Genomic DNA, 24,425 nt, shown 5'->3' on the forward strand with positions numbered 1-24,425 from the left:
CCAATTTCTCTTCCCAGTATTAAAATGCAAGCTTTGGAACTTGTTTGACTTTTAAACAGCCTTGCAAATCATACTGTTGTATGTTGATATATATATGATAACACTTATACCTGACTGAGTTTTTCTACTCTTACAGCAGTGAGAAGCTCCTCAGAAGCTGGTCCCCCTCGCACTCCTGAAAAAGAACGTCGTAGCAGCCTTGGTGAAGAATGGAACAAAAATATGAATGCAGAGCAACCTGTTCAAGATGGTGCATGGGCACAGCAAGGGCTCACAGAAGATGTTTTTATGGAAACTCGTGACGAGGATCAAGGTTTTCCTGCTGCACCTCAGCTGACGGTTAGTGAAGAGGATGCAGCCATGGAAATGGGGGATGTTGACCTGATGACAGATACTCATCCAGCTCCACCACAAGAATCTTCAAATCTTTTAGATCTGTGGCAAAATGAGGAGCCCCAGGAATCTACCTGGACAGATGGAAACATGATGACTTCACATGAGGACACCCACCCAGAGCAAAAACCCTCAGAGCCAGAGGCCTGTCCCCATGTCCCTGAAGAAAACCTCCTGAACTTTGAGGAACTCCCACAACCTCCACCAACATTCTGTGACATGGAGGCAGAGGAGGATCCCCAGAGTATCATTCACATTGAGGGTCCTCATCAGATGACTCTGAGTTATCAGCATGCTTTGCAGGAAGCCTCATGTCACCAGCCAGAGCTCACAGACTCTCTTCTGACAAATGGCGAGACGTCACAAAGAGAAGGAACTCAGGTGTGCTAGTAATGTTTTGTGGAGTAATTGTTGACTTTTGTTTGATGAAAGTGGTTTGTGTCATCTAGCCGTTTCTTGTACCACTTATGAGAAGTCTGCACCCAATTCCTTTGCCATTACAAAGATATCTCATCCTTGCTACTGGGTTGTGGGAAATGTAGCAAGAAACTTGAGATATTTTTGATTGGCTTTGTAGCTGCCACAATGGTGATCATTTGCTGAGACCTTCCTACTTTGAATGTGTAAAATGTAAGTAGATGCTAGGTGATTCAAACCAGTAGTCAGTATTTCCAAAGTATTTCCATTTTTGTTTGGTTGTATCAATACCTAAATACATGGAGCATCTAGCATTGGGTGTGCTTTAAACAAGCCTTAAAGGAGACCTGAGGTGAGAGGGGTATGGAGGCTGCCATATTTATCTCCTTGTAAACAATGCCAGCTGCAGCAGCCCTGTTGATCTTCTTGCATAAGTAGTGTCTCAGTCAAAACCCGGGAACAAGCATATGGCTAATCCAGTAAAACTTGATTCAGAATACCTGACCTGCGGCATGTTTGTTCAGGGTCTGTGGCTAAAAGTATTGGACACAGGATCAGAATGACTACCATGCAACTGGTATTGTTTAAGGGCTCTTCCACAGTTCGACGTTAAAGTGGCACGTTAGAAAATTTTATAACGCAGACTAACGCACAGCAATACTCAAGTATGTGCGACATTCACAGTGCACACGTTGCGTTTGTGTGTAACGTGAGGCGTTATTAGACAGTGCTGCATGCTGTGCGTTTAGCAATGAATTTGCTGCGTTAGTTGTGTTGCACATGCTCAGTAATGTATTTTTTTTTTTTATTTAACACGTGCGCCGTTTTTCGTTCCATCACTGTGTGACGAAAACGGCGGACCAAATGCAGAGCTAAAGAATGCACTATAACGCCCAAGTTATAGTGCACAATGCGTTGTGTTAGGGGCACGTTGTGCGACCTTAACGTCGCATTAAACACAACGTCTTGATGTGAAAGTAGCCTAAAAGGAAATAAATATGGCAGCATCCATATCCCTCTCACCTCGGGTTCCCTTTAAGCCTGGTACACACCTTCAATTTTGATTTGTCAATGACAGACCAAGTTTACCACCTCCATGTAATATGTCAGTATACCTACACAATCTACTGTATTCAAAATGTGTTGGCCATCATACTACACGGAGGAGGTAAAATTGACCAATCAAAATTGAAGGTCTGTGCCAGGCTGAACACACATCCAAAATTGATTGGCCAGTTTTACCATTTCCGAGTAGTATGAAGACAACCAGATTTTGAATGCTAATACAGATTGTGTAGGTAAGCTCTCTTACTCTGGAAGTGGAAAAATCAGCTGATCATCAGCTAATCAAAATTGGATGTGTGTACGCACCCTAAGATTAGGCCGTGCTGTGAGGTGAGTCATTGGATAAGCTGAATAGAAGCTGGAAAAACTGTGGGAGGGGAAGGGGCATGGCCTTCACGTCAGAGTGCAGTTTTTGATGTGTTAGGCTTCAAAATGATAGGACGGACACATTTCTTTATCACCGTATATCTTGACATCGGCTGATGCTACCAATATAAAAAACACCTCTATGGCATGTTGTGTAGGAATATACAAGTCTACTGTGTCTGTATGTAAACATGAAAGTCCTTTACACTGGCTTGTTTTTTAACTTACAAACCTCTACATAATCTTAAAGTACACCTGAACTGAGAAGAATATGGAGGCTGCCATATTTCCTTTTCAACACCACCAGTTGCCTGGCACTCATGATGTCTTTGACTGACTTAGCTGCATGCTTGTTTCAGGTGTGCGATTCAGACACAACTGCAGCAAGACTTCAGTCACAAACACCTGATCTGCATGCTTGTTATGGCTAAAATTACTGGAGGCAGGGGATCAGCAGGGAAGCCAGGCAATGTGCATTGTTTAAAAGGAAAGAAGTGTCCGCCTCCATATCCCTAATAGTTGAGGTGTGCTTTAAGAACACATTCTGAATGCAAGGATGTCATAGGGGGAAAGTGACTCACAAATGAGCTTTGCTACCTAAGGAATTTTAGGATGGAAGAAAGAGGTAAAAGGGGGAGGTGGAAAAGCAATGCAGCAATGAAGTGATCTTAAAAATGTAGCTATTGATTTAAGAAGCTAATGTCTATATTAAATCATGTTTGCATTGTATGAAACAATGTGATTATCATCAGTTCAGGGCAATGGGCTCTGGCAACGAAAATGATGACCATTTCTCATACAGTGGTTATCTGTTCTGTGTTTTTATAGTATGTCTGTATAGGTTCATTCTTTTTGTGATTTCTGTGAAGTTTCTCCAATATGATGCCAATGGTCATATATACTGCATTGTATGGGGTACGCCTCATTGCTGGAAGAGCAGCCGTCTGACTCTTTGGTTTTAAAGATCCTTCTGGCATACAATTTGCCACACTTACCCTTGTATGGTTTGGCTCTGTGATAATGGCATAATCTGAGTGAGGGTGATTTTTATGATCACTTGCACTGCTGTTCCTCTCTTACTGTCCCCTTAAAACTTTGAATTTGCTATGTTCAAAGATGGCTGAATGCAAATTGTAGGCAGTCTGGAAATTGCCCAGTTCCTAGCTGCTTAGAAGATTGCATGTTAACCCAAATGTTTAGTGTTGCATTGATCATTTCTATGCCTAATGTAGCAAGGTTTGGTTGAGACTTGTTTTCTCCTTCTGCTTGCATTGAGTGTTATTGCATTATCTTCAAATCTTGAAGCTGGATTCGTATGCGAAGGACCCTTTTACACTTAATCCGTTGCTCTCCGTTAAAACTGAAAGAAAACTGATTTTCAAAGTAATGTCCATATTTTCCTAAGAATCTAATGTTAGGGGATCACAACACAAATCGTGATTTGCAATCAGTGTAAACTAGTCCTAAGATTGGTCATTGCTGGGAACCCCAAACGGCCCTGACAAGTTGGCTGAACTGCAAGGTCACAGTACCCGTGTGTCTGTGTAATATTTAGTTCTAAATGTTCTGTTTCCACTAGGAGCCGCGGCCGGTTCAGCAGCAGCTCCTGTTCTCCTGCGCAGCCACACCCTAAATGGCTAAGCCTGCACAGCTATTGTGATTCAGCTGCATGCTGCATACATCTGCAGCATGCCATCTAGATTTGCACTGCAGTTCTATCTAAACAGCACTGCATTGAAGAGATCTGAAGTTACATAGTTACACAGTTATTTTGGTTGAAAAAAGACATACGTCAATAGAGTTCAACCAGAAAACAAAGTACAACTCCAGCCTGCTTCCTCACACATCCCTGTTGATCCAGAGGTAGGTGAAAAACCCTTACAAGGCATGGTCCAATTAGCCCCAAAAGGGAAAAAATCCTTCCGACTCCAGATGGCAATCGGATAAAATCCCTAGATCAACATCACTGGGCATTACCTAATAATTATAGCCATGGATGTCTTTCAATGCAAGGAAAGCATCTAAGCCCCCTTTAAATGCAGATATAGAATTTGTCATAACTACTTCCTGTGGCTTTTTTTTTTTTTTTTTTGCATATTCAGTATGAAGACCTTGGGCAAGGCTCCCTAACACTTCTCTAACGCTGCTGCCGCCTACTGAGCGCGTCCTAGTGGCTGCAGCTCAAGCACTTTGAGTCTGCTAGGGGAAATTGTGCCCTATCTCTACATAGCTAGATCTGAAGTGTTTCCCAACCCACCTCGTATGCGGAGATGCACCGCAGATTCGACCCAGATTTGGGCTCAGTGGAAATACACCTTAACCCCCAATGTAGCCAAGCGAAGACACGTGACCTCTGATGGATGTTAAAGCACAATCCAGCCAGCAGTTGTAGGCTTGGTTCCCATGTGCCATTGGACCACTTGCTGCCAGCGGGAGCCTACCCAGGATTCTCGCGGGTGGTCCACTTGCTGCAACGGATCCAATGGTTCTGTTGTAGGCTGACCAGTGTTAATGGCTCCCATACATAAAATGGAAGAGCCGGTCACTGTCAGTTTTACAATGAGCAGAACACGGACAAAAAAGTCTGTCAGCTCAAGTGGGAACACAGTCCAAGAAATGTAAAAGCCTGGTATACAAATCCAATTTTGATTGGCTAAATTTCCACTTCCATGTATTATGAGAACTTGCCTACACAGCATATAAAATCTGATGGCCTTCATACTACATGGAGGTGATAAAATAGTCCAATGATTGGCCAATCAAAATTGAATGTGTATGCATAACCAGGCTTGCTCTTCCGAGTAGCTACGTACTCATAGCTACTCTGAATTGAAATGTTAATTACAGCAGCAGTGACCACAGGAGAGGGGTAGTTAACTTACCCATTCAGTCGTCTGATCTGATGCTCTCGAATCGCGTTGCATTTCAAGTCTCGTTCCAATCACTCCTATGCTTCCTCCTTCAACCTAGAAGGAGGAAGCGTGGTAGTGAGTTGGAACGCGACATGACCCAAATGGAGCACATCGGATCAGACGGCCACATGGGTAAGTTAACTACCCCTCTCCCGTGGTCACTGCTGTTGTAATTAACATTTGGATTGAGAGCATCTACGATTATGTAGCTACTCAAAAGAGCAAGCCTATGCATAACAGTGTATGCCTACCTCAAGCCGCCAGAGCTTTGTCAGATGATTAGTAAGATCTTGGCACAAAGTTGGGTTTTACGGACTCCACTGGCTTCATATTTCACCAGCAATCTTACTTCAGTGCAGCTTCTGTTTACGTACAAAGCCTGATATTACGCTTCCACTTTCATGATGTACAATAGACTGATTTACAAAGAATAATGCAGAGATCTGGAGCAAACCTAGAGCAGTTGTCCAGAGCAACCAGTCAGAATCCTTATTTTAGTAAGCCCAAGTTTTTTAATCATGGAGGCATTCCAAACCTTGCCTTGCTCTGTTGGCCAAAACAGCTGCCGGCAGCGTGGGTTTTATGGCTATGTAAAATGTATTTGCAGCTGGTGTGAAGTAAGTCACTAGTTCCTGGATATAAAGGTGGGTCACACGGGCTTCTGCCCGGCTTCCAGCGGCGTCTCATTCGGAGGCTTCTTTTTCAGGCTTTTGGTGACGTCCCGTCTTGATCTGCGGTGTTCATCCCTGCAGGAGGACACGGCGTTAATAGGCCCTGGACGCCACACGTAGCGTCCAGGGTCGTCTGAAACAATGGGAAAAAATTGGGATCGGAATGCCGCGTTCATGCAAACACCTGATGCAAGCATTTGGCAACGAGTCCTGGACACTGCCGGTAAATGCCCAACAAGCGTCCGTGTGAACCGGCCCTTGTGTGGGAACTAAATCCTGCATTACAGGTTATTTCTTGCTCATGTGAAGAGGATTTTCTTATACGGTACTCTACCTACTGGTTTTTAGGAAGGTAAAATTGCTTGTGTGCTGTAGGTTTTTTGTCTATTTACCTGTCCTAGTAAATCAGTCCTCTCATTTGGGATTAAAGTTGCAAATGAGTGACCTTTTTATTGTCCATAGGAGTGGGTGGTGATGAAATTAGCGCAGGCAGATTTTGCCATTTGGAATCTCTGAAATAAACAAGAGGCTGGCAGATGGTTCAGCCCACTTATGCTGAACCAAAATTCAAAATCCTGTTTGGACAAAGTGGGCAATTTAATTTACTAGTTTAAAAGGGGAGTTTTAAATTGCGTCACTCCTAAAGAATAGAAAAAAGCAATTCTTGTTGATCTACTGTTTGAAAAAGGTGTATTCCATTAGACATGAATATGATTATGAAACATACGGTTTCTCAGGTCACTGCAGTGTATCTGCTGACTTAATTGTGAAAGCTGCCTTGCATAATGTAAGCTGTAATATGGGAGTGATTATTCCCGAAGTATGCACTCCTGCACATGCAAGCATCCCTCCACCCTGTGGAAAGAATGTGTCATTACAGGAAACCCATTGGGGCAAAGGGATGTAGAATGTTTTGCTTTCTGCAGACTTATGAACCAGTGCGACATAGTGGGAAATTCTGGCAAACTTAACTTAAAAGCAGTATACTGTTGCCATGGTTTGTAAGCTTGCCATGCGTAGGTAGTGCACAGCAATTTTACCGTTACGAACGCTGGCGGAGCACCGCCCATTAACACATTACCAGGTTAACTCTTGCATTGCTATGCTATGACCAGGTTAACTCTTCCATTGCCATTATTGGTTGGTTAATGGGTGGTGCTTCCAAAGCATTATGCTTAAAAACAAGAAGAGAATCGAGAGCCCAATATGGTGCAGTATTGTCAGGTAAAATGAGGAGTTTAATACAGTGCAGGTGGGGAGCATTAGTACCTGACCCCACTCAGGTTAAGAAGTCGCTCTCTGTAAATAGTAGATGGGGATGCACCCCTCCACCCAGGGTGGACTAGAAGATCAGCAAAAACTCAGTATACAGAGGCGCCAGAGTAGAGTAAAAAGTTTTAAAAACCGCTTAAAAGCAGAGGGGGATGTTAGGGTGGACTTACCTCCCTCTTACAAAAAAAGAAAACTCACTTGAGCCTTGATAAAACAGAATTGATAAATCATTTATTCAACTCCACAAATGCAACGCGTTTTGTGGGCGTGACCGCGCTTCCTCAGGCAAAAATGGGAGCACAAGTGGAATAAAAACAAAATATACAACAAAATAACTACCCACAGAATTGCAACAATTGGCGCAGCAGATAATTGGTAGAAACCACATAAAATAATTGTTACATAAAGCATTGCTGCAAAAATACATTTTACATTTTCCTATTGCTTGACCCACTGAGGTAAGTTATCTTATACTTTATGCTTGCAGTTTGTATTAATCCTTTTTGTGTCCATATAAAGCTCTATATGCTGTCTGGGATTGGGAATAGATCGTGGCCTATACCCAGCTCTACCATGTAACTGTTTCACTTTGAGACATACAATATGAGCCCTCTAATCTGTGAGCATTAAGCCTTAGCTATTTGATTTCTGACATCTAAGCTTGTTTGCATGGCCCTGTGTTTATGTGGGCAGAAAATGTATTTTTGTAGCAATGCTTTATGTAACAATTATTTTATGTGTTCTCTACCAATTATCTGCTGTGCCAATTGTTGCAATTCTGTATGTAGTTATTTTGTGTATATTTTGTTTTTCTTCCAGTTGTGCTCCCATTTTTGCCTGAAGAAGCGGGGTCACGCCCGCGAAATGCGTTGCATTTGTGGCGTTGAATAAATTATTTGTCAATTCTGTTTTATCGAGACTCAAGTGAGTTTTCTTTTTTTGTAAGAGGGAGGCGAGTCCACCTTAACATCCCCCTCTGCTTTTAAGCGGTTTTTAAAACTTTTTACTCTACTCTGGCGCCTCTGTATACTGAGTTTTTGCTGATTCCAAAGCATTAGTAATGGTAGAATTGCACAAGGCATTCTTACCGCTAGTTAGGCCCATAGATTTTTGTACAAAACAAGTGGTGTAACACCTTAACCTATTAGCAGCTTCAATGGAGTTATATTGTTTAAGATAAACAAGTTTGCTTTCCTAAAACAGAAAGAATTTGCGATAATACAGGTTGGAGTGAGCTCGAGATGTCTCCCAGGCACCACTGCTGAATATATGCAAATTAACCATTGTACCCTTAGAAGCTAAACACACCGCCAGAACCGCTGGAATGCAATGATGTGTCAGCTTGTTAATATGTACAGAGCCATAATAATCCAACATGCATACAGACTGTTTCGGATTGTTTGATCCTCATCAGTGCATGGCATGGATTAATTTGGCTCTATGGAGTAGGGCTTGTAAATCCGAGAGGCACAGACTAACCAGCAAGCTGTTTAAGATTGTTTAAGATAAGTGCACTGTTTTTGGAAATCTTGGAATGCTTTGATCTCTCTCTACTAACAGAACATATAGAAACTGAAGGCAGAACTCCTCTTATTGTCCCACACTGTCCCCTAGTGACAAGTGGCCATAAATACACATTCCAGCAGTACTAATTAGAAGCAGTGAAATGTATACAAATAAGAAATATAAATGTGCTAAAATAAATTGTCCTGAAGCTCTTGCAAGCCTCTAAATAAATTGGCTGCTAAAGGGTTAAAAGATGCACTTGTTTTACCAGCTTTTTTCATAAATGCGATATTATAGGATTGCAATACACTGATGATTGATGCAGAACGATCGTTACAGCAGCAACAGAAAGCATGCCTATCACACCAGGCTATCCAGAATACTGAGGATTGGGAGAGCATGACTTGTGATCATAACCAATTTTCAGAAATCTGTATAGGAAATTCAATTTCAAACTAAATTGCTGCTCTGTTTTTGTATATATTGAGCAAATACAGGTCACCTTGTATTTCATTTATCCTATACAGTACATGTTTATAACCCATTGAAGGCAATAGATATGTAACTGAAATGCAGCAGTGTCCTGTTTTCCACTTCCCACTTGATTGACTGAAATTACCCTTCATTGCATTGATTTCTGATGTAATTGGCTTGTTGATTAATTCTCTGCAAACAGGACTATTTAGTCATCTGGAGACCCCCAGAGTTCTACTTCCATTTATAAAATTGCTCCCATTATTTCACTATTCTCTTGTAATCACTGTTACAAAACAATGCCAAAAACTTGTTTGCCGATTGAAATCCATAGGCTTGGATGATGAATGCAGTCTATGCCTCTGCTTATTAGGAAGCACAATTCCTACAAATGTAAAGAACAAAACCATTTCTGACCTGTGAGATGCCCCAGACAAGCACCCTCTGCAATCCTCAGGACCATCCCAATGTATTGGTACATAGTGATCAGCCTATTCCCCCTGCAACAAGCATACTCATTATAGTCTCCATATAAAAAATGCTTTAACCTCCTTAGTGGTTATTATGAGTCCAGCTCGGAAGGGGGGGGGGGGGGGGGGGGGGGAACAAGCTAGGAGTGGTTATCCCAAACTGGACTGGTGGTAGCCGCTAGGAGGTCTATGCAGAGCAACGCATGCAGCTGGCGTTTTTCACTCACCTCCCGGGGGATCTCGACGTTGGCCGCCATTCTTCTTCCTCACCTCCGAGGCTCTGCTTCCTCCTGGTGAGATCGCCGTCTGTCATCACTTCAACTAAAAGTGGACCTGAACTCAGAACTTCCTCTCTGCTTTAAAAGATATGCAACAGCATAATAACCTTTAAAGAAAAACGTTTTTGTTACAGCTGATACAAATCCTAAAATTAATCTCCAGTGTTTCTAGTTCCCGATTTCATGGAAACAGACATATTGCTAACATCCTGTGCTTTCAAATGATCTTATCTGCCGTGGCAGTCAGGTGACACAGGGGAGAGATCAAATTACAACTTGTGATTAGACACAAATGAGGAGGAATTAGACAAGCTAAACTATCTTAATACATACAGGGGGCATTTCTCTTTGTTTTCCTTCTGTCCTGTGTAAGAGTTCAGGTCCACTTTAAGGGGCATGGTGGGCTGACACTGCAGGGTTAATTTATGAAGACCAGTGGGAAGAAAATGAGAGGAAAATGGAGATGTCCCCTGAGCAAACCAGTTATTGCTACTTTGTTGCCCACGTTTGTGTGGGGAGTCTGACTTGTGCTCTCCATTTTCTGCTACAGTATTTTATGTATGGCCCAAACTTCCTGTTTTGTAACTACCAGCACCCCTTAAAAAGGAACTCCAGTGAAAATAATGTAATAAAAAAGTGCTTCATTTTTACAATAATGTATTTTGTGTAATTATGTATAAATTATTTAGTCAATGTTTGCCCATTGTAAAATCTTTTAAATCCCTGATTTACATTCTGACATCACATGGTGAAATTTTTACTGCTGGCAGGTGATGTAGCTGCTGCATGCTTTATTGGCAGTTGGAAAGAGCTGTAAACAGCTATTTCCCACAATGCAACAAGGTTCACAGGTGCGACGTTCAGCCGTGGGAGGCAGCCAACCCATATATGTCGCATGCGCATGCGTATTTTTGTACGCATGCGGCCGCGTCATGCGTACAGGAGAATCTGATTGGCCAACGGGATCATGTGAGCGCACCCGGAAGTTCTTTAAAAGGGAAGCGCTGTCTTGCTGGCGTGGAGCTTCTGTCCCACGCTGCCAAGATCTGAAGGGTCCTTGATGATGCATCTTTGATGTAAAACAATTGTCGACCGAGGGGTCTCTATGCTGGGTTGCACCTGGATGGGGTGAAATATTGCTAATCTGCTGTCAAATCTGTTGGAATGTTTGCTGCAATGCATCATTAAACACAGAGGTGTGCATTTTACTGGTGCCCACGTTTTTTCTTTGCCTGTGATGAACAAGATTGGATTGTTGTTTTCTTAGACGTGGAGGCACAGAGAAGTTGCAAGAGCTGTGTCGGTTTCAAGTTTGTACCTGTTTTTCCACTAGGCCTCGTGTGCACACATTGCTGTTTCTTCTTTGAATCTGGCAACAAGGTTCACAGACAGGAAACTGCCAGGAGTACCACGGTCCTCAGTTTCTTGTGGGAGGGGTTTCACCACAATATTAGTCATACAGCTCCCCCTGGTGGTCTGTTTGTGAAAAGCAATAGATTTCTCATGTCAAAGGGGGTATCAACTACCGATTGGGATAAAGTTCAATCCTTGGTCGGAGTTTCTCTTTAAACTCTCCCAGTTGTCTAGTCTCCCAATCTCCCCTTTAGTGTCCCCAGCTTTGTGATGCTTAATAAGTGTCTTAGATCATTGGTGACTGCTGACAGATTGTGAGGCTGCGCTGTGATTTTCCTGACCACTCAGTTGTCAGTTGCAGCATCTGCCAAAAAGGGTTTGGGGAGAGCACTTCATTAAATTTCCAGTTAATGCCTGTTACATTAGTAACGGCTAATAAAACCTGTATATATGTATTCATAAATAATGCAGATTTTAACATCTGACAATGCAGGCAAAGAGGGGGGCCCTGCAATCTGGAGTGGTGGAAATGCTAGGTACAGTGATTGGGGGGGTGGGCAGTATGTTCTGTAACACCCGCAATCAGAAAAGGCAGACATGCACATGTCCTGATAGTGGTTAGGTCAGGTTTAGGCATCATTGAAAAGATACTTGAAGGTTTTGAGTATAACAGATGAGATGCAGAGAGAGTTTCAAATGAGGGGTGGCATAGTAGAAGCACCATGAGTTCTGTTTTGCTTGTGTTATCAAGGAACAGAGCCATTGAGCAGCAGCAAGTCTTCCTATGTCGGACTGTCCAATGTAGTCTTATGGAGGAAAATTCCAGTGTCCGACATAGTGCATAGAACTGACCATTTGTCTGCAGTTGGACTATTAGGGGAAACAGTAAAGGTGGGTACACACGTCCGATAAGTCTTTGGAAAATGAAAGATCACAGACCAATTTTACCCCCTTCCATGTAGTATGAGAGCCATACCTCCAGTCTAGTCTATTGAGCTGAACTTCCCATCAGATAAAAATCTTTGCAAGATGCTGAACACAAAGATGCTGTACACACGCAACAAATCAATATCTGCAAAAGATCAGCTCCTGCAGAAGATCCGTTCCTGCAAAATACATTCATAGTCTGATATCTGCAGATATCGTACACACCTTGTTTAAAGCCTAATCTAGACTGAGCGATCCGGCGGCTCGATTAGCGGCCGGATCGCCTCTTCCGCATCCCTCGCTCGTACCCGCCACGTCCCCGCTCGTCCGCGCGTGCGTCAGATTCGATACCCGCTTTTCCCCGCCGGCGCCACTGATCTGTGGAATGTGTGCAGCATCTTTTGTGTGCAGCATCTTGCAAATATTTTTATCTGATGGGGAGTTCAGCCCAATAGAATAGACTGTGTAGGTATGGCTCTCATACTACATGGAAGGGGGTAAAATTGGTCTGTGATCTTTCATTTTCCAAAGACTTTTATCTGATGTGTGTATCCACCTTAATTCTCTCTAATATCTAGTTATAGGCAATAAGTCGTGTGTTTGGGAAAATACAAGGTCAGGACACTATAAAAAAAAGTGCAAGAGTCAAAGATTTTTGTGTAAGGGGAAGGAATAGAGATTAAAAATTTAGGTTTAAAATGTTCAGGGTCTCTGGTATGTAAGGGTAGTGTTTTGTTTTTTTGTTTGTTTTTTTAATTTTGGTGTGAAAGGTAAAAAACAAAAGGTGGCCCTACACACATCAGTTTTCTCATTCAATTCCTTGCAGATGCGCTTAAGACTATAGGATTTCAAAAAAGTCTTGATCAGTATTTAGGACTTTAGATATAATTGTTTATCCAATCAGCTTTTCATTTGAGGTTTGCTTTAAAGGGAGCCAGAAGTGAGAGGAATACGGTGCTGGCCTTTGAAACCATACCAGCTGCCTCAGGGCCCTTTTCCACTAGAGCGATTGTGATTGCTGAATCGCAAAATCGCAAATCGCTAGTGGTTTTTAAATCGCTAGGGTTGTTACTTTATCATAGAAATCACGAGAAGTATTTTCCACTACAGTGATTCGATTTGGAAATCGCTAATCGCAAATCGCAATCGCTTGCTGGAGCGATTTTTACAATGATAATGCAATGCAAATGAAAATCGCAAATCGCAATCGCATAACAGAATTAATGAAAAATCACAATCGCAATCGCTGGCGTTTGTGATTTGTGATTGCGATTGCTAGTGGAAAAGGGCCCTTACAGTCATGCTCTTTTTGGCTGCAGTAATGAATCACCCACCTGAAACAAGCATGTGGCTATTCTAATTAGATTTCATGGCTTAAAGAGGAACTCCAGTGATCTTTTTACTGTTGGCAGGTGATGTAGCTGCTGCATGTTTTTTGGCAGTTGGAAACAGCTGTAAACAGTTATTTCCCACAATGCAACAAGGTTCACAGACAGGAAACTGCCAAAAGTTCGAAACTTTTCTTGTGGGAGGGGTTTCTTGAGGGATGGGTTTCACCACAATATTAGTCATACAGCACCCCCTGATGGTCTGTTTGTGAAAAGGAGTAGATTTCTCATGTAAAAGGGGGTATCAGCTACTGATTGGGATAACGTTTAAATATTTGGTCAGAGTTTCTCTTTAGAGGCAGATGGTCAACAGAACAGTCAAGCAACTGGTATTGTGTAAAGGGACCCTGAGCAGACCACGTGGATCAGCAATTAAGCATACCCACCAATACATAGTAATAACCCCCTCGCTTACCGGCTATGATGTTAAGCTTTCTGCCCCCAGTTCAAGCTGGTGCAAATTACATTGGGGCCGGCAACTCTCAGCAAAGTCATGCTGTGACCCCGGAAGCTCCTCTGTACACTTAGCCCGACGGCATGCTGCTCATGCACTATCTGAGCAGAGGATGACAGAAGCCGGAGCATGCGCAGACCACATGACCCGACTTTAGCTTCCGGGGTCAAGGCACGACTTTGCTGAGATTTGCTGGCCCCAATGTTATATACAACGGCCAGATGAGGGGGCAGAAAGCTTATCAGGGCCGGAAAGTGAGGGGTTTTTACCATTTGTTCGTGGGTATTTTTAAATGCATACCCACACTGTCTGCTCAGGGTCCCTTTAAAAGGAATTAAATATCAGCTCAGGTGTGCTTTAAGGGAGTTTGAATCTAGTATGTCCCTCAAAACACGTTTTGGCTTTGGTTATTGGAGAATCTGTCTACATTTTTAGTAATCACAGGCAGGGAAACTGAAAGAGATTTGTGGAAGCACCATGAGTTCTTCTTTACTCTTGTTACTCTTGAGGAAGTGAGCGGATATGAAAAAATAGGAGATTAAAAAAGAAAATTAGAAAAAGCAGATACACCACTAAGTACTCAAGATACTGTAGTAAAGAAGAGAGATGAGGAACTGAGCAGTGAGCACTTGATTTTGGTGTTGTCTGCAAAGTGGTGATGCTAAAATACGAAACCTTGATTTTTCTAGGCCATAATTATGTATAGAGTAGAGTCTGGGAACTAAACCATACGGTACCTCAGCAGACACTGAGTTAAAGGGACTCCGAGCAGTGCAGAAACTATGGAAAGATGCATATCATTTTAAAGCTCTCTTTCTCCTCTTTCCAATGATATATAAACCGCTGCCCTACGCCTTTTAGTTTTCACTATTTTCGCGATTGAAATTGCCGCGGCCGCGATTTCAATCGCGAAAATAGAGAAAACTAAAAGGCATAGGGCGACGCCAGAAAGAGGAGAAAGAGAGCTTTAAAATGATATCCATCTTTCCATAGTTACATTGTATTACACAGGGCGTCTTTTTCCTAAAGTCAGCAGCTCCATTCTGCTGACTGGAGCTGCTGACACTGGGGAAAGTTACAAGTAACTATGGAAAGATGGATATCATTTTAAAGCTCTCTTTCTCCTCTTTCTGGCGTCGCCCTATGCCTTTTAGTTTTCTCTATTTTCGCGATTGATATCGCGGCCGCTGTAATTTCAATCGCGAAAATAGTGAAAACTAAAAGGCGTAGGGCGGCGGTTTATATATAATTGTAAAGAGAGCTTTAAAATATATGCATCTTTCCATAGTTTCTGCACTGCTCGGAGTCCCTTTTAAGAGTTGGAGTAAGAAAATGAAAGAGGCCCTGACAAGCAAGATTGTGCCTGGTTTCTTTGTACAACTGCTAATTTCTTTCTTTTTTTTTTTATTTTATTTTCTTGCAGTGGTGGTGATTAATTGTCCCCAGTGAGTACTAGCACTGCCTGATCCATCTAAGGCTCAACACACACCATACAATCTTGGTTGTTCAATCTTACCACTTTCATGTAGTATAAGAGCTTATCCAATCATTCATTCAAGGTATTTTCAATCTGTTGGCCCTTATACTACATAGATTTGGTAAATCTGTACAACCAAGAATGTATGGTGTGTGTTGAGGTTAAAGGTGGTTATACATCAGGCAACTTGGTCGATCGACAATTCGATTCGATAATTATAATCGAATGAAAATAGGTGCTGTCAAGAGCATGTGCAATTGACAATGTGACCAATTTCAGCCCAAAATTGGTCACATTGTCAATCGGACATGCTGTAAAATCTGGAGCTGACCTGTGCAATTGGGTGCGCAGCAATAATGTGCCATATCGGGGTGAGTGAAGAACGTGACAGAACCCAGGTGCTGTTCCCCCTAGTGTAAAATGTGACCTGCCCCGGGCACATGCATGAATACTTTACCTGTTGGTGTCTGCCACCGTCCTCTTCCTCACACCTACATGCTCCACATGGTTGCTGGTGTAACGTGGGTGCGTGTGTGACTTCACACGCACCCATATTTAATACGCCAACAACTATGTGGGGTGGGTGAGAAAGAGAGAGGTCTGAGACAGTGTCAAACACTGATGTGTAAAGTATTCATGCATTGGGAGGGGGGCACATTTTAGACTAGGGGGGACAGCACTGTGGGTAACTAGGCAGATTCCTGGAAGATTTCATGCTGAAATCGATCGGCCTGCGGTTTATGGCACCCACAGATCTCTCTCCGATCAGTTCCGAACAGAGAGATCTGTCTCTTGGTAAATCAGTCGCCAAAATCACTAGATGTATGGGCACCTTAAGACTAAAAAGACATTTTATTGACAAGGTGTGAACTTATCAAATAGGAAAAAACTCAGGAGAAAAAGTTAATTGCAGAAGGGACTCAAAAGAAGGCAATGGTCTCCCTTAGCCTGCAGCTGAAAGGCTGCACAGATCCCATAAAGATCTGTGAAAATTAAAGGGAATCTGTACATGCATAGCATACAGGGGCGTAACAATAGACCCAGTGGCGTAGCTAAGCGGCTCTGGGCCCCAGTGCAAGATTTACAATGGGGCCCCCCAAGCACTCTATACATAACAATTGATACAGCACACCAAAACTTGCCAAGGACAGCCACAGAATGAGAGGTCCAAGAAGAGGGTGGGGAACAGTTTAATGATTACTACTATTTAAATCCTCTATAGAAGTGATTATTACCAGCACAAGACAGATAATGAGCTAATATTGTGCTTGAGGGAGGGCCCCTCGGGGCCTCTATGATCCGAGGGCCCCGATGCGGTCACTATCTCTGCAACCCCTATTGCTACATCACTGAATAGACCCTGCAAGGGATGCAGCCACAAGGGGGCCCAGAAGCCCCAGGAGGCCCCGTGGGGAGGGGAGGGGAAGCTTCTTTTCCCTGTCCTGAGAAACTGAAAACTAAGGGCACATAGAGAAAAAAAAAATTCTGCTCTCTGCACAATTGTTCTTAAAACTGCGTCTGCTCAGCCACTGATAACGAATCATACAAAGGTTTGCAGACACAGATAAGTAGACAGTACCTTTTCAGTGTTAAGCATCCGGCCCCAAACCTCTCTACCCCTCCCCAAGTGTTCTGTACTGTAGTGATGCTGGAGAAGTCTGCAGAGCCAGTTCTGCTCCATCAGAGATGGACAGAGTGAGTGTAATAAGCTGAGGCTGGGAGCACACTCATCTGTCTGTTTTCTGTATGTGTGAAAACATGCACATTTTATCACAGAAGGTAATGTAATTGATAGAGAAAATGCGTGCAGTGCTTCACTGCTGTCTGTTTTTGTCTGCATAGGGAAATCACATTAAAGTGTGCACTAGCCAATTGAATAACATTCTCAGTTTACCTGTGCAGAAAGTGAGAGGGGGGGGGGGCATTGATTTCTAGTTATGCCCCTGATAAGCATATAAAAGCATACTTTCTGGATGACCCTCATATTCACAGAGACACTTGTACACCTTTTCCTGGATACATTTTGCCTACTGCTCGGTTATTGGTAATATTCTGGCACTGATAAGTCATCATCTTACTGTCTGTGGCTCAGCTTAGTATGTTACCAGGACACGTTTATTTTATAAATTTAACTTTTTATCATTTGGATTACTGACCTATTGTTTGAAAATAACGTTCTTGGCTTTTTTTTTTTTCCTCTCCAGGCGAGTGAAGGATATTTCAGCCAATCACAAGATGAAGATTTTGCTCAGACAGACGATGTGTCAGCTAAAGCTACTCCGCCAGTGTTTTACAACAAGCCACCAGGTAATAGAAGTGATGATCAGGGGATAGTCTGTTTTTAGATGTCCTAATGTGTCCTTGTACATTACTGCGGTAGCAGTGCGATGTGGAACAATCACACCGCAATCGAAAAGTTGCGCTGTGCATTATATCGCAGTGTGACGAATATAAATTTTAAAAATGAACAGGTGACTTACTGGAATTGCAGGGTAACGCACTGCAGCTTTTTTCGTTACTTCTGCGGTGCCTGGAGTATGTCCTTGCACTGCAAACAGTGTGTCATGTCTCAGACTTTAATGGCCACTGCCACAGTTGTGGCAGAGGAGAGTACTGCGACCTGGGAAGTGTAAAAGGGGCCTGAAGTGAGAAAATCCTCTTTATGCATCTTGCAGTAGCCACCCACCCATTTTAATCAAATATTGATATGGTCTCATGATCACAGTACGCCTGTGCTTTATATGTCTTCTAGCAGGAGCTTGTGTTCAGCCAACGCAGGCTGCTGTGTACTGATAGCCCTGGTCTAGCTGCTGCAGCCTGGTATGCTTTCAATCCACACTAACAGTTATAAAAAAAAATACATATCTTCTCTACCTAAAGAAGCTAGTATGTAGGGGCTACTAGTGGAAAGGGTGGGGGCTGAGTTAGTCATAGAGGGATTGCAACATCAGCTATAGACTTTCATGGCCCCATTCACTTCCATCAAAAATTCCACCTCCTGCCTACCTTTTAGTTTGTATAAGTAGATGAGATGCTAGGGTGAAGTGTAGCCTGATTACCTTTGTAGGTGTTCAGTGTACAAAAATATAGTTGTGCTTTATAGTTAATGTGTAGGAGGAAAAGCTCTGACTATTTCAGTTTCATCCACATGATTTTTTCCCCCCAATCCAAAGGAAAAGTGCTGGAGATGCTGAGAGATTCATTGCCTTGTTCATGGAATGGTTTATTTCTTTTCATAAACCGTTTTATTGTCTAAGCTGCATGGAAAGGTTTCATTTTCAGACAGTTAAAAAGAAAAAAAGTCCTGTCAGCTTGAACTGGAAAATTAATTTTGTTATACAATTAAATTAGGCAATTGTATGTGTAGCAAACATTATTGCAGTTGTTTAACAAAATTAAGCTTTAATTAAATGTATCCTTGCTGTACAAAGTGCAAAATGAGCAGTGATCAGCCAGTAAAGTAGAGGTGCTGCTATGGTGTTTGTTGCCCCAAGCGGCACATAATTTGTGCCTCCCCCCGCCGATATCATAAAGGCCACACTGAGTATTAGCAAGATGAATCTAATAAAGTGGCTGGCGAAATACAGATAGTCCCCAGTTAACGAACAAGATATGGCTTTTTTTTCCCCCTCTCTGCCACTACTTGTCCCTCTGTGCCTCTTTTGTCTCCTTCTTTGTCACCCCTGTTTCTCCTGTGTCACCTCTTGTCCTCCGTGCCTCTTTTGTCTCCCTCTTTGTCACCTCTTGTCACTATTGTCTCCCTCTTTGTCACCACAGTTTCCCCTGTGCTTCTTTTGTTCCCCCTCTGTCACCTCTTGTGCCACTTTTGTTCCCTTAGTCTCTGCAGAAGGAAAATCAGCAGTTATCTCACTCCTGTCATGGGCTCCTCCATCTTTCTCCCTCACCGTTTCCTCCTAGTGCCTCTGTTGCTTAATGACGTAATTAGTAAAAGCCAGGACTAGGGGTAAGCAGCGGGGGAGAGAGAATGCTCATCATGGAGGCACCCAAGCTGGGCGTAACCATGATGATGTCCGGTCACTATGGTTACTTCAACCGTGAAGAGAACAGTGAGATTTGCCGCTGGATCGGGGACAATTGAGTTACTACTCGCAAGGGAGGCTGCGGAGCACAGTGCAGCAGAGCCGGAGTTTCTTGCAAAGGGTGGGGCCCAAAGCCACCGCTTGCTTCGCTTGTAGCTTGTACTGCTTTAGTGTACGGTCTGGAAAAGATTGGATTTATACAGGCTTTATGGCTGGGCTAAGCCAGTCCTTTACATTTAGTAAGCAATAGTGTAAAGGTAACTTTTAAGAATCCTCACCAGCTGCCCTAACCAGTACCTGCAGCAAGCTTTATTTTATCACAGTGGAAATACATCACTCCCTCTGGCTGTTGCCTCTGCTTGTTGTACCTTTTATATCACATCTTGGGGATTAAATTGTGTAATCGCACTTCAAACTGAACAAATGAAATAAACAAATTGTCAGAATTGAAGTTTTAGCCATCGACTTAGACTGTCTTCAATTGTCCTTGCTCAGGGCAGGTTTGTTATGAAACTACTTTGTACATACAGTTGCCCTATTTCAACTAGGACCATGCCAGTGTTTAGTATGGGGAGAGAAATGTGTTCTAGTTGATAACCCACATGCTTTTTTGATTCAGGCCCATCAATTAGTTTGAGATGTTCCAAAAATGTTTAATGACTGCAGCTGATATGGAGTGGAGCCGGACACCCCTGCCTTAGTCACATGAATTAAATGGGTAGTGTCATATAAAAATGTGCCCCACTGCATAACCCCACTCTGCAACCCATGACTATCAGAGTAGAGAAGTGTCTCAAGCACAAATGAACTCTCTAGCAAGACCACTCTTCACCATTCCCTGTCCCCTCACAGGGATGTCCCAACTCCAGCCGTCCAGGGCCATATCCATGCCAGTGTTTAGGATGGACTGAGAGATGGAGAAATGTTATACTTGATTTACTACACCTTTCCAGATTCACTCCCATCAATTATTTTAAACTGTGCTAAAAATGTGTGAGGAACTCAGCCCTTGAGCACTGGAGTTGAGGCGACATCCCAGCTTCTGGTGACTGATGTACTGTACAGACCAAAAGTTTGGACACCCCTTCTCATTCAAAGAGTTTTTTCTTTATTTTCATGACTATGAGCATTGTACATTCACACTGAAGGCATCCAAATTACGAATTAACACATGTGGAAGTATAGTACATAAACAAAAAGTAGCCACCTTTTGCTTCGATTACTGCTTTGCACACTCTTGTCATTCTCTTGATAAACTTCAAGAGGTAATGACAAAACAGAGGCGCCAGTAGAATAAAAAAGAACCGTATTAAAATCAATAAAACACGGGGGGCAAGGGTGGACTTACCTCCCCAATCATTCAAACACAACCACTGTGATCAAATGTGTAAAAACATTTAATCTGTACTCCAAAAACAAACAATTGCAACGCGTTTCGCGGGTCTCAAGCCCGCTTCCTCAGGCAAAATACAAGACAAGGAGCAGCTCAGATATGTGCAGTCGGAGCGCGGCGCCTCTGAGGCGCCGCGCTCCGACTGCACATATCTGAGCTGCTCCTTGTCTTGTATTTTGCCTGAGGAAGCGGGCTTGAGACCCGTGAAACGCGTTGCTATTTGTTTTTGGAGTACAATTTAAATGTTTTTACACATTTGATCACAGTGGTTGTGTTTGAATGATTGGGGAGGTAAGTCCACCCTTGCCCCCCGTGTTTTATTGATTTTAATACGGTTCTTTTTTATTCTACTGGCGCCTCTGTTTTGTCATTACATATTGTTATCCACCTGGTGGATGGGTGTGGACACCCACTCTTTTTTTCCTACTACAGAGAGTGACTTCTTAACCTGAGTGGGGACAGGGTTAATATCCCCATATGCGCTTACAGTGGTTGCCTGACCTTCGGCAACCCATGTTTGTGAGTATATCTCTCATTATTTACTTAACCGTTTCTCATCACCAATAATACACTATTGGGGGCTCCCGTCTCATTTTTTTGTCTCCTTACAAACTTCAAGAGGTAGTCACCTGAAATGGTTTTCACTTCACAGGTGTGCCCTGTCAGGTTTAATAAGTGGGATTTCTTGCCTTATAAATGGGGTTGGGACCATCAGTTGCGTTGTGGAGAATTCAGGTGGATATACAGCTGATAATCTTACTGAATAGACTGTTAGAATATGTATTATGGCAAGAAAAAAGCAAGTGGCCATCATTACTTTAAGATATGAAAGCCAGTCTGAAAAATTTGGTAAACTTTGAGTGTCCCCAAGTGCAGTCTCAAAAACCATCAAACGCTATAAAGAAACTGGCTCACATGCAGACCGCCCCAGGAAAGGAAGACCAAGAATCACCTCTGCTGCGGAGGATAAGTTCATCTGAGTCACCATCCTCAGAAATCGCAGGTTAACAGCAGCTCAGATTAGAGACCAGGTCAATGCCACACTGAGTTCTAGCAGCAGACACTTCTCTAGAACAACTGTTAACAGCAGACTGTGAATCAGGCCTTCATGGTAGAATATCTTCTAGGTAACCATTGCTAAGGACAGGCAACAAGCAGAAGAGACTTTGTTTTTCTAAAGAACACAAGGAATGGACATTAGACCAGTGGAAATCTGTGCTTTGGTCTGATGAGTCCAAATTTGAGATTTTTGGTTCGAACCACCGTGTCTTTTTTTTCGACACAGAAAAAGTGAACGGATGGTCTCTACATGCCTGGTTCCCACCGTGAAGCATGGAGGAGGAGGTGTGATGGTGTGGGGGTGCTTTGCTGGTGACACTGTTGGGGATTTATTCAAAATTGAATACTGAACCAGCATGGCTACCACAGCATCTTGCAGCGCAATGCTATTCCATCCGGTTTGCGTTTAGTTGGACAATCATTTATTTTTCAACAGGACAATGACCCCAAACACACCTCTAGGCTGTGTAAGGGCTATTTGGCTATTTGACCAGGAAGGAGAGTGATGGGGTGCTGCGCCAGATGACCTGGCCTCCACAGTCACCAAACCTGAACCCAATCGAGATGGTTTGAGGTGAGGTGGACCACAGAGTGAAAGCAAAAGGGCCAACAAGTGCTAAGCATCTCTGGGAACTCCTTCAAGACTGTTGGAAGACCATTTCAGGTGACTACCTCATGAAGCTCAAGAGAATGCAAAGAGTGTGCAAAGCAGTAATCAAAGCAAAAGGTGGCTACTTTGAAGAACCTAGAATATGACATATTTTCAGTTGTTTCACACTTTTTGGTTATGTACTATACTTCCACATGTGTTCATTCATAGTTTGGATGCCTTCAGTGTGATTCTACAATGTTCATAGTCACGAAAATAAAGAAAACTCTTTGAATGAGAAGGTGTGACCAAACTTTTGGTCTGTACTGTATAAAGAGTACATATTATGTTTTGCTCTACACTCGGGTTCAAATCATAATGCATAATATCCCTCCTGCAGTTCTGTACATCAAGCTTAATTTTGTGTATTTTATGTTTTTCAGAGATTGACATCACATGCTGGGACTCTGACCCCGTGATGGAAGAAGAAGACGATGAAGAAGGTGGCGGCTTCGGTGAAAGCGCTTAGTACTTCTGCCCCATATTACACAAGGCCAGAACATGTGATCAAGAATAAAGTGACACAGCCGTGTAACAGCGAAGTATTGTAGTAATGGCTGAGGCTTCTGCCCCTGCTGAAGCCACACTAGTAAGATCCTGCCTGCTTCCCCCCACTTTTTGCCACCATTTAAGAATTTGGGGGGTGGTAGACAGGCTGTCATGAACTCCCCCCACCTTTCAGTTATTCTTTTTCTATAGGTCCTGATAAGCCAGCTTTGTTGGCCTCTCTGCTTTGTTTGACATATATGCGGGGATCACGTTTACCCCTACAGAATGAGCAGAACTCATGCAGAAGAGCCAGGACTGCAGCCCACTGCCTGGCTCCATCAGTGTTATTGGCTGGATTTTATAAGTATCTATAAATATAATTTTTTTTTATTTTATTTTTTTTTGACCAGCCTGTGCTGACTGCCTTTTGCATACAGATTGGAGGATGCAGAGAGGATTTATTGTTGTAGTTTTAACTTTGTAACTTGTTCCTGCAGCTTTTTTGAGGAAACGAAAATAGAAACTTATGGCAATAATTAACCCTAAGTACCCCTGCACAACCCCACAGGCAGGGGGGCCTAATTTCCTGTGTAGCACTCTCCTCCCTCTCCCCCTCCGCATTATTCATTTGCTCTGTGCGCCTATTTATTCCCTGGATGTGGGGGTGACATGCCTTGTTCTTGGATCATGAGCTCCTGCTGGTAGGCTGATGGAGAGAGATGGAAGTTGTGCAAACAGATGTGTTTTTTTATTCTGTTGCCCACCTCTTCCGTACCTTGTGTCCCATCATTTCATTACCTGCCACTAGGCTTCCTTTTCTTTTTCATGTTTAGTACCGTTCTGAAAGCACAACGTTGTACAGACTGTGCTCATGTGTTAATAAAGGAGTCTGGATCCAAACATGTCATATTGTTGTCTCTGATTTAAGTAAGTTTGGCAAAATCTTTTATAAATTGGTAACTAATTGAATGCTTAACCCCATTAGGTGTAGGCAGGCATTTGTTGCACTTGCTGTATCTTGGGCAGTTTGGCCTCAATTCTGGTACGCTTACCATCTGTTTTACCTCATAAGTGGTATTTTAGAGCATGCGGTAAAAGCAGTTTGCTATTCTGGTAGATTTTAGTCATAATTTACCTCATGCTGTAAATTAGGTCATAAAATGTGCAGTATTTTACCAAAAATCGGAATTCTCAAGGAAAATAAGGGGCATGTTGGCACATAATTTACCAATCCGTTTAAGGCCTGCCTGTACCTGGAGGTAAAGTCAATTTGTGTGCCTTCTGCAGTTTTTAGTGGAGTTCCTATTCAGGCTGTGTAATAGAGAAGAATAGTAGAAATAAAACTTCATATATTTTTTTTTTTTAGTAGGGA

At 42.8% G+C, this 24,425-nt stretch overlaps 1 protein-coding gene and 1 long non-coding RNA gene across 5 annotated transcripts in view; one reads left to right on the forward strand and one right to left on the reverse strand.

Annotated features, from left to right (window-relative positions):
- Nucleotides 1-23,953, forward strand: part of DBN1 (drebrin 1) — a 172,180-nt gene extending 148,227 nt beyond the window's left edge. For all 4 annotated transcript variants that reach the window (XM_068277091.1, XM_068277090.1, XM_068277093.1 and 1 more), the window contains exons 11-13: nt 137-774; nt 17,628-17,730; nt 22,948-23,953. In XM_068277091.1, coding sequence (XP_068133192.1) covers nt 137-774; nt 17,628-17,730; nt 22,948-23,033 — 827 coding nt within the window. In that variant the 3' untranslated portion in view covers nt 23,034-23,953. The remainder of the gene's footprint in view (nt 1-136; nt 775-17,627; nt 17,731-22,947) is intronic.
- LOC137561517 (uncharacterized) lies at nt 5,733-9,893 on the reverse strand. Its single transcript, XR_011030037.1, has 3 exons — nt 9,774-9,893; nt 9,494-9,576; nt 5,733-5,899 (listed from the first exon to the last, which is right to left on the reverse strand). It is a non-coding gene; the product is annotated as an uncharacterized lncRNA (long non-coding RNA).
- Nucleotides 23,954-24,425: the final 472 nt, after the last annotated feature.

Source organism: Hyperolius riggenbachi, chromosome 3, assembly GCF_040937935.1.
Source record: "Hyperolius riggenbachi isolate aHypRig1 chromosome 3, aHypRig1.pri, whole genome shotgun sequence".
Lineage (NCBI taxonomy): Eukaryota > Metazoa > Chordata > Amphibia > Anura > Hyperoliidae > Hyperolius > Hyperolius riggenbachi.